Source organism: Cajanus cajan, chromosome 1 (assembly GCF_000230855.2).
Source record: "Cajanus cajan strain Asha chromosome 1, NIPB_CcT2T_4, whole genome shotgun sequence".
NCBI classification, from domain to species: Eukaryota; Viridiplantae; Streptophyta; class Magnoliopsida; order Fabales; family Fabaceae; genus Cajanus; species Cajanus cajan.
This window is the reverse complement of record NC_138517.1, coordinates 81,774,599-81,784,444: the sequence shown is the minus strand read 5'-3', so window position 1 is coordinate 81,784,444 and position 9,846 is coordinate 81,774,599. Positions and strand designations below refer to the sequence as shown.

At 28.7% G+C, this 9,846-nt stretch overlaps 1 protein-coding gene across 1 annotated transcript; it reads right to left on the bottom strand.

Annotated features, from left to right (window-relative positions):
- Positions 1 to 7,377: 7,377 nt before the first annotated feature.
- On the bottom strand, positions 7,378 to 8,564 carry LOC109804222 (uncharacterized). The gene has a single exon (XM_020366013.3). It carries the CDS (start codon positions 8,240 to 8,242, stop codon positions 7,631 to 7,633), a length of 612 nt encoding a protein of 203 aa, XP_020221602.1. The 5' UTR covers positions 8,243 to 8,564; the 3' UTR covers positions 7,378 to 7,630.
- Between the last annotated feature and the right edge of the window lie 1,282 nt (positions 8,565 to 9,846).

The window sequence follows — 9,846 nt, the reverse complement described above, 5'->3', positions numbered from 1 at the left end:
TGACTTAGAGGTAAGGAAAGTTATAACTTAAATTCTTGATGAATTGTCGAGTTGTATATTGCTTGATTTTCACTAAAATTGTGGTTGTTTTGATGAATGAGATGCATTTCTTAAGTTGTGAGTTAGTGTTTCTTGAACACATTGAGGCAATGTTGGTGAATCTTGTCTTGGTTGGTTGCATGTTGCTCTTGTTGATTAAAATGAATTGGCATTGATATGTGGTTGTTATTTGGTGTTGGAAATTTCTAAGTTTTAGGTGGATTTGAGCCAAAAACGTGAATCTATCTAGTGCAAAATTCATCATCGCGTTGGGTACAACTTCATAGTGTTGAGCGTGATCTAGGCAAGGAGTTCTTTGTCTCACTAATACCAGACGCAAGATTGGTAGCGTCGAATGTGAGTTAGAAGAAAATTATTTGACTCTCCTTGGATGATGTCGAACACCAATGTTGTGGCACCAAGCGTGAGTCAGGGAGAGGCTCTTTGCCTAAATGAGGTTGGACATGATTTTAGCCATGTTAAACATGATAGGTGTAGCAACCTCGAGATCGTGACGGGACAGCAAAAAATAAATTGAAAAAGAGGAGTCGCCACCAATGTTATTTTTTACGGAAAAACATTGGAAAAACCATAAAGTAGAAAATAATCTACGAAAACCAAATTTTTGAGTTCGGGAATCGATTACGTGTGAGGAAGGTATTAGCACCTCACAACGTTCGTCTTAAGACGATTACCTTTAATTAATTAAACTAATTATTTATAATTTATAAAATATTTATCTCACTAAAATGATCAAATATATTTTATTTAACTAATTTAACTAATGCATTAAAAAAAGTTAAAATTATTATTGTTATATAAAAAGGAAAATAATATATTTTTAATTTTTTTGGCTCGACAAGATTGATTTTTTGCTCCTACGTATCTCCATGTGTAATGAAGAATCAGAGTCACGTAGTTCTTTGTAGAAAATATTTGTGTGTTGATATTTTTAAATTAAATTTTATTTTTGTTAAATATAAGATTCTTGAACTGTCTCAGCTCATTCACCCTAAAAATATAAAATTGACTAAGGTGTACACCAAAGTCAATTCAATAAAATTTTAATTATAATTATTACTAGAGATGTTATGATGTTAAAAAATTTATTGATTGGACATTTTTGTTTTTGGAGAAAAAATTTAAAGATAAGCTGTCACAACTTGTACTTTAAATTCAAAGGTTAAAAAGATGTCACATCTAATTAACCATTCCTCCAAATAAAATTTTTAATACAATAATTTCAAATATTTATATTAAATATTGTAACACTATATTTTGATATTTAATCACATTTTGAATTTAAATAAGACTTTAAGATGATATATAAACTTTTTAAAATAACAGATATTACTAATATAAAAATAATAAATAAATAAATAAATAAAAAGTCAGTTCGATATACTCACTATTCTTCGCTTAAGAAGTGGTAACTTGTTGGTTTCTCCTTCTAAGCTCCCTCTGGTCCAAGGTGGAGATGTGTGTGTGGGTGTCTCTTTTGGGAAGGCAAGGACCGCTATTTATAGACTTTCAGGAGGGACCGGAATGGCCCGTTCTGGGGTTGCAATTTTACTCACAACGACCATTTTTGGAACGGGCTGTTCTAGTTTCGGAACGGCCCGTTCTGGACTAACATTTTTAGGTATTTTGGTAGTTCGGGAACGACCATTCTGGCCTAAAAACTATAGGTCTTTTTTGAAAATTGGAATGGCCTGTTCCAGTTTGGGAACGGCCCGTTCCAGTCGTGGGAACGGCCCGTTCTGGGCTAGAAATATTAGGGCTCTTTGGAAGGTTGGAACGGCCCGTTCCGGGCTAGAACTTTTAGGGCTCTTTGGAAGGTTGGAACGACCCGTTCCAGTTTTGGAACAGCCCGTTCCAGGCTAGAAATTTTATGTCTTTTTCAAGGTTGAAACGGCCCGTTCCAATTTGGAACGGCCCGTTCTAGGCTAGAAATTATAGGTATTTTTTGAAAGTTGAAAAGGCCCGTTCCAGTTTGGGAACGGCCCGTTCTGGACTATTAAAATCATATGAAAATTACTAAATTACCCTCCACAAAAAGTATGAAAATTGAGGTGTTATATTTTTCCTTCTATATTTTTGTCTTTTTTATTCTTTTTTGTACATACCTTTTTTGCTATTTTTGTAAACAAAATTGACATTTTCCGGACGAAATTGGGTTACTACAATAGGCACAGCGGCTTTTTGTCTCGTTCACGTCTAATGTGGGTAGATTGACGTTAGGCATGGACAAGTTAGAGGCTTTCTATCTTAAGGACGTCAAGCACTATGAAAATGAAATTGGGTGTTAGATGCCAAATGAAAATGGGTTGTTTTTTTTTAACTAAGTGTTGAATATGTATGTTATAAGTTGAATTATTCACATGTTATTCATTGTTGTATGATTCTAGTTCATTATAACTTGATCTAGGATGAGGTATGTTGAAATATATATCTAATTATTATAACAAACTTGTTATAACATATTGAAATCATATATCTATTTATCTTTAAAAATATTAATCATGGTGTCCTAATTATTTTTTGTTCATGGACATGACCCCAAGAGTTCTTAATGATGATGATTAACCCTTTTGGGGTCTTTCTTTGGATGGTAGATTCTCTATGTGATCTGCATATGCTTTGCTTATTGGAATTCCCTTGGTAGAGTTGACAACCTTAAATGGAACAAATTCTGGAGGTGGAAAGGGCCACATAGAGTGAAAATTTTCCTTTGGATGATGTTGCAAGATGGGTTGAAGACAAGTGTAAGGAGAGCTTATTGTGATCTTATGACAATAATTTGTGTTAAATTTGCGACTACTGTGTCAAATCTGATAACCATATTCTTAGGGGTTGTTTACTTGTGCGTTCTATATTCTATATGGTTGATGAATTATGTCTTATTTATGATAAAGTAGGTTTTTAAATAAACTTTTAAGTCTAGTCAAACTTTTATGTACGTTAGGTCTTTAAAAAAAATTGTGATAGATAAATAGATTAGACTCATACCATATATTTTTAATTAAAGTTAGACCGGGGGTTAATAAAGTATAATTCAACTTGGTTTATTTCCCCTACTTACAAATTACATCAAATTATAAACACAAATATTATATATATATATATATATAATGTAATTAGATAATGTTTATAAATATTAAAGATATTTATATATCTAATATTTTGGTGGTGTATGAGTAAAAATATTTTGAATACTTATCAATTAATTTATTTACTTGATAAATATAAAATTGTACTATGGTGGTCTCATATCGATTGAGAAGTCTCCCAAGCAAATGTCAGAGATTACGTACCATGGTTGCCTTTTATGAGAGATCTCCCTGGCGAATGTCAATGGCTATGTATAGTGGTGGTCTCTTACTAATTGAGAGGTTTCTCAAGTAAATATTGAGGTCAGATGTTAGATGACTCATTTACTCAATCAAACAACTAATAGTAAAATCCTGTGATTCATAGAACGAGCAAAATAATAATCATAAATACCTAGATTTATGAGTCTATTAATAATAATAATGGTATATTGTGATTTGTAAAATCATAACAATAAACATGAGATATGTGTTTATAATTAACACTATGTTGACACATAAAAACTATTAAATTTAAGAAAGTTAATTTTGATTACTCACTAAATGTTTTGGACTGAAATGTTAATTAGAACTTTTAGTGATTTTCTTTCGCACTAGAACAAAAACATATGGAGGCAAAGATAAGATTGTTCGTGCCTACAAACCAATAATATAATTAATGATGCTCAATATTATTAAAGTAATAAAGTTGATTTACTGAATAAGACAATATATTTTATTTTATAATTGACTTAATGTAAAACAAGCTTTGAAAAAACAATAATAGAAGAATGTTGCTAAAATTAATTGGAAAGTTGGTAGATGTAATGGAAATGAGGTTGATATCTGAGTTTTAAAGATTTAACTATATTTTTTTAGTTGTTATAATTTTATAAGTTTTATTTTTTAATTTTTATAATTATTAATTTTTATTTTAGTCTCTACATTATTATATATTTTCTTTTATTCCATATAGTTATATAAATTTTATCTTTTAGTGTTGATTTTAAAAACTTTTCTTTTAATTTTTGTAATTACATGAATTGTCTCTTTTAGTCTTTATAAAAATAATTGACAAAAATGATATATATATATAGACTAAAAATAAAACCAATTTTAAAACATAGAAAAAATGAGATAATTAAACCAATTTAAAAAAAAGTGTGATGAAATGAATAAATGAAAATGGGTGTAGACAAGGGAGACCAAAGTTTGGAATCAAGTGTCCAAATATTTTATTGTGCTTCCTTCCCTTTACCCGGAGCCCCTACTTTTGCCGACCTCGTTCTTCGTCACACACACCTACCCTCTTCTTATTCCTATCGTTCCACTTTACACACAAATAATGCTACTTTTTAGATTTTATTTTATTTAAAAAACCTGAAAGGGGAAAAAAAATCCAAGATTATCACTTAATTTTCCAGTTTCCCTAAATTATTTCTCGAGTAGTTACTGGTTTTTTATAAGAGAAAATAATTATTTTAGTCCAAAAATGGTACATAGTATCACATTACTTTTTTTTAAAATTAAGAAAATATTAAAAGAATTTTAAAATACCAAATAAATTCTTAAACTTTTTTATTTATTATCATTTTAGTCCCTAAACTCATTTCCTATATACTAGATACAAACAACTATCTAATATATGCACATTTCAGGAACTCCTTTTAGAGAGTATTTTTTAAAAAAATTCTTTAAGAAAAAATATTTTAGAAATATTTTAAAAAATTTATTTATTTTAATTATTATTTATCATATAATTTAAATTTTAATATTGTAAAAATAATTAATTAATAACTAAATATAATATTGTATCATGATATAAATTATTTATTATGAATAAATATAATTAATATATTTAAAATTATCTATTTATTTAAACTTTAAATATATTTATATATTCATTCAAAATAAATATTAGTATTATCTTTTGCTGAACTCAAAAGAAATATTTAATCCTAAATACTATTATTATTACTATAATAAATATTTAAAATATTATATAATTTTATCCTAATAATAATAAAATCTTATCATAATAAATTTATAAAATATCACAAACATATTTAAAATTATAATAATTTTTTTTACTAATATTTATAATAAAAATATTATATTATAAATAGTTATACCTCAATTATCATTATAAATAATATTCTTTTATTTCGATGTAATTGAGATTTTTATTTATTAAGTTTTATAGCTAGAGTTTTTGTCTTTCAAAATATGAATTATTTGAAAAATGGCAAGTTGTGTTTAAGACGAAGACTTTTGGCCTTTTATTTTGTTTTTGTTTTTTTTTTTTTAAATAATACTTTTTATGTTAAAATAATATTTTATGTTAATTTTTTTAAAAAGAAAAAGAAAAAGAAGAAGTCGTAATTTAAAACACAACTACCATTTTTTTTTCTTTTAGAAAAGAAGTTATTTCTCTGAAAACACGACTTCAAGACACACGACATTTTAGATTGTTTTTTTTTTTAAAGTTACTCATTTCGAAAATTTAAAAAAATAAAATTATCCTTGGTGGACTAAAAAGCCAACATAACTATCAACTAATTATACATTTTCATACTATTAAGATTATTGGATGGAGTTGCTTAAGAGTGATATTTATTATTGTCATACTATTTTTTTTATTTATTTATAAAAGTTATATTCTCTATGATATTTTCTTTTATATAAGAAAATAAATAGATACACTTTTTATTCTAATTATAAAAATAAATATTTATTTTAAAATATATTAATTATTAATTTTTTTACATGTTTATACAAGTAAATGTATTTATTGATGCATTAATTATATAAGTTCCACTAATCAGTAGAAAAAAATTATTTTTTAATTAAATGTGCATCATTTAATATTATCATTATTTAAAATTTTAAATCAATCAATTTAAAAAATATTTTTAAAATAAAATTTAATTCTACGATGTTATTAATGAAAATTAATCATCTTAACTATTTTTATTGATTAATTTTAATAAATAAATTATTTATTTCTTATATAAAAGATTGAAAGGAATATAATTAAATATTATTATTTTTTATAATAAATACTTTCAAAATATATTTTAGATAATTTTTAGTTAATTAATAATAAAAAAATCTTTACATATAAAAAAACTCACATTTAAAACTTTAATTTTATATAAACTTCGTAAAAGATCAAAAATTTAGTATTGTGAATCGACATAATATCACCAAAGTCTTATGTTCTAACTCACTAACTTTAATTTGTTGAAAGATAAAGTTCAAACATTATTTTTTATATGTATTTTTTTAGACATTTTTGTTCAATTAAAAATTTATTGACTCCTTTTAACAGATATTTGAATCTTAATGCACCATATTTTAAAAAACTAATTCGATCTTTTAAACTCAACCTTCATTAATAATATAAAAATATAAAATTAAAATTTACTATACAAAAAATTTAAAAATTTCTTACATAATTAAATTTCTTTACCTAAAAAATCTCTATCACACAAACCAACATAATACATGCTATCCCAAGCTGTTACAGTACTAATTACAATGCTCTATTTTCATGTTTTGCAGGAAGGACAAATTATCTCATGGAAAATAATTTTAATTTTAAAATCCATGATAAAAAGAAAATCTATAGTATCTATTTGTAAGAATATTAAAATCTGATTTATTTTCTGTAAAAAGTGTTTTAATTAATTTTATTTGGTCAAAATATACATAAAAGAACAGAAACAAGAAATTTAACAAATCAGTTTTTTTACTTTTTGAATTTAAGAATGTATATATATATACACTTACCAGTCAATACATACAGTATGTAGTTTACCCACCAGACAAGGCTTGATTTTCAATGACATTCTCGTGTATTCACTTGTAGGTTTCTTCAAAGAAGGAGAGACAAAGATAAAGACTGCTACAATGTAGAAAATTTCCTTGAAGACATGAATTGGTCAAATTAAAATTCTAGACATTAATTAGGGGCGAAAATTCGAATAAATTAACCATTTTTGACCTAAAAATGTACCCTTTCAAAGACTGAACAAACAAATAACTTTACTGATATTGAACACCGAAAATGAATAACCAACAGTTTTATCCGAGTTTAAGTTCAACTAAATCGAGATTAAAGCCTAATCTTGAGACATCCCTAACCACTCAAACAAAAAAGGACACTAATTACAAATTATTTTCATACCTTAAACCTTAACAGACATCACTAAGCACTTAGCAAGAAATTAAGAATAGAACAAGGAGATGCAGAAATTGAACTCATAATTTGACATATATGGCTTGATTGATTATATATAACAAAACTTTACCCCTGAATCACAAACAGCCATTACTCTTAAACATTCCAGGGTAGTAGAGATTAATGTACAAAAACAAAAAAGAAAAAAGAAACTTCAAGAGAGGTGGATTAAATCTTAAAATCTAAACCTACCTTTCCTCTTGTTTTTTCTCTTCCTTTCTTCATTATCCAACTTGCTTGCAAATAACTTTTCATGCTCTCACTGTCCCCACCCCCAAATCCTTTCACCAATGAAACTCACGAACTTCCTAACCGAACCCTTATCTTCAACCGAAACCCCTTCAGCAGGGTCAGCGCCGGCACTAGGGTTACTCTCCGGCACGGATTCCGACTGGGGCGAGTCGCGACTCGGCGAGCTCGGTAACTCGGTGGAATGAGCGTGTTTATTGGCGATACTACTACTACTAGTGCATCCCTTCTTGTTCCTCTTGTCTTTCTTTCCCTTGCCGTTCTTCTTACCCTTGGTGGCGCTCTGCGCCAAGTTATCTTCGAAGGCGTCGATGATCTCGTGCAAGAGCTGGCGATTGGGGGACTCGTCCCACCTCACCCAGTAACTGGTGTAGCAGGCGAAGCAGCTGCAGCTGAAGAGAGGGGCGTGGTCGGCTTCCACGGCGGCGCTTCTCCGGCGGGGCTGCCCGGGGAAGTTGGAGGTGGCGGCGGAGGAGCAGGAGAGGAGGTAGGCGAGGATTTCCCTGTCGTCGGGAGGGAGCGCGGCCGCGAGGGCGAGGATGGCCGCCGGGAGGAAGGCGAGCTGGTCGGAGATGAGCGGCGGCGAGGGGTGGACCGTCCCTTTATGGTAGAGCTTTTTCATGGTGAAGAGTGGAGAGAGAAAGTGTTGTGTTGTGTTGTGTTGTGTTGCGTTGCGTTGGTTACTCTTTCTCTTTTCTTATCTAACGCCGAAGCGAACCGAACCCAAGGAGAGAGAATATGGGACTTTCAACTTTCAACTTTCAAGGGTTGGGTACTTGCCTTCCCTTCCCTTCCCTTCATAATCAGGGTTTCTTTTTCTTCCCTTTTCTTTTTTTAAAAATAAATAAATAAATTACATAGCTAGGTATTGGAGTTGGTGACGTAGATTTTGGGCTAGGGAAAATGTTCCTCTGCGACGCCGGACTTTCTCTAACACTCTACACACCATTCCCTCTTTTGTCCTTCTTACCTGCCTATGCCTTTTCAACCTCTTTCATTTCATTATCTTCTTCTGCCTTATGCTCTTCCTAAGTCCTAATTCACTTAATCATCACATGATCCATGTCTATGATTTTCTTTTTCTTTTTTTTTTACATAAAGATTTTAATATCTATTGTTATGTTATAAATGTATTTTTATAATTAAAAATAATAATGATTTGTGGCGTATTTTTTCTTCTTCATAATAATGATAGTGTTATAAAGAAACATAAAAGAAGGAACCCTTAAATCTTAAATGAAGTCTCTCTCCTGCAACTGCCGCAAATACGTCATATGCTACATTAGGGTTTTGTTTGGTGGGATTGGTTTGGCCTATATAGCATACATAAAATCTGTGACGGCATTTTTACTCCCTCACATGAACTTGTCACCTCCATTATTATTATTATTATTATTATATGGATTCTATATCGTTATCACCATCATGCTTTATCGTGAGCACAGTTCATTTATCTTGCCGATATTTTGTTTTAATAAAACCATGAAATTATAGAGCATTTGATTTCAGGGTATTTAATTAGTATGGAGTAATGATATATGATTTTAATGTAACTTCCTTTCATTTTTATTAAATTTGTAACCATTTTTAACCTTGCGTGTAGGTGAATCTTGTTTTAGTTCAAACTTTCATTTCATATTAAATTTCTTTTCAATTTTCTTCCCATGATTAACATTTTCTGCATTAAAAGATAATCGAAGTTTTCATGCCAAGCGGATCCAAATTTCAAATACAATAATCAAATGAGAGTCATTTTCATATTACTCTTTTTCAATTTTTAAAAAGCATGGGTTCCATCTAAATATAATTATAATAAATAATTTAATACTTCTATCCTTAATTAAGGATCGAGATTTAATTTTCACTTATTTACTAAGTTATGATAAAATATATTATTTTTCTTTTATAGAAATTGTTTTATTTTTATAGGAATCAATCTTATACATTTATTGTAACTCTTTCATTATTGGATCAACTAAAAATGTGTAAAAAAAAAAAAAAAAACTAGTGTTCAAAAGTCAAATTGTTTTTAGAAAAAAAAGTTGACGAATTAAACTAAATTATATTTGTTGGCTATAAATGATTCACACAATATCTCAAAATTAGTAAACATAAATTAATCTATGTTCATAAAATGTGATTTCTGTTGATCAAATATTATTTTAATATTATAAAAATTGATTTTAAGAGTATCAAATAGACCTTACAACTCCTAAATTAAAATGT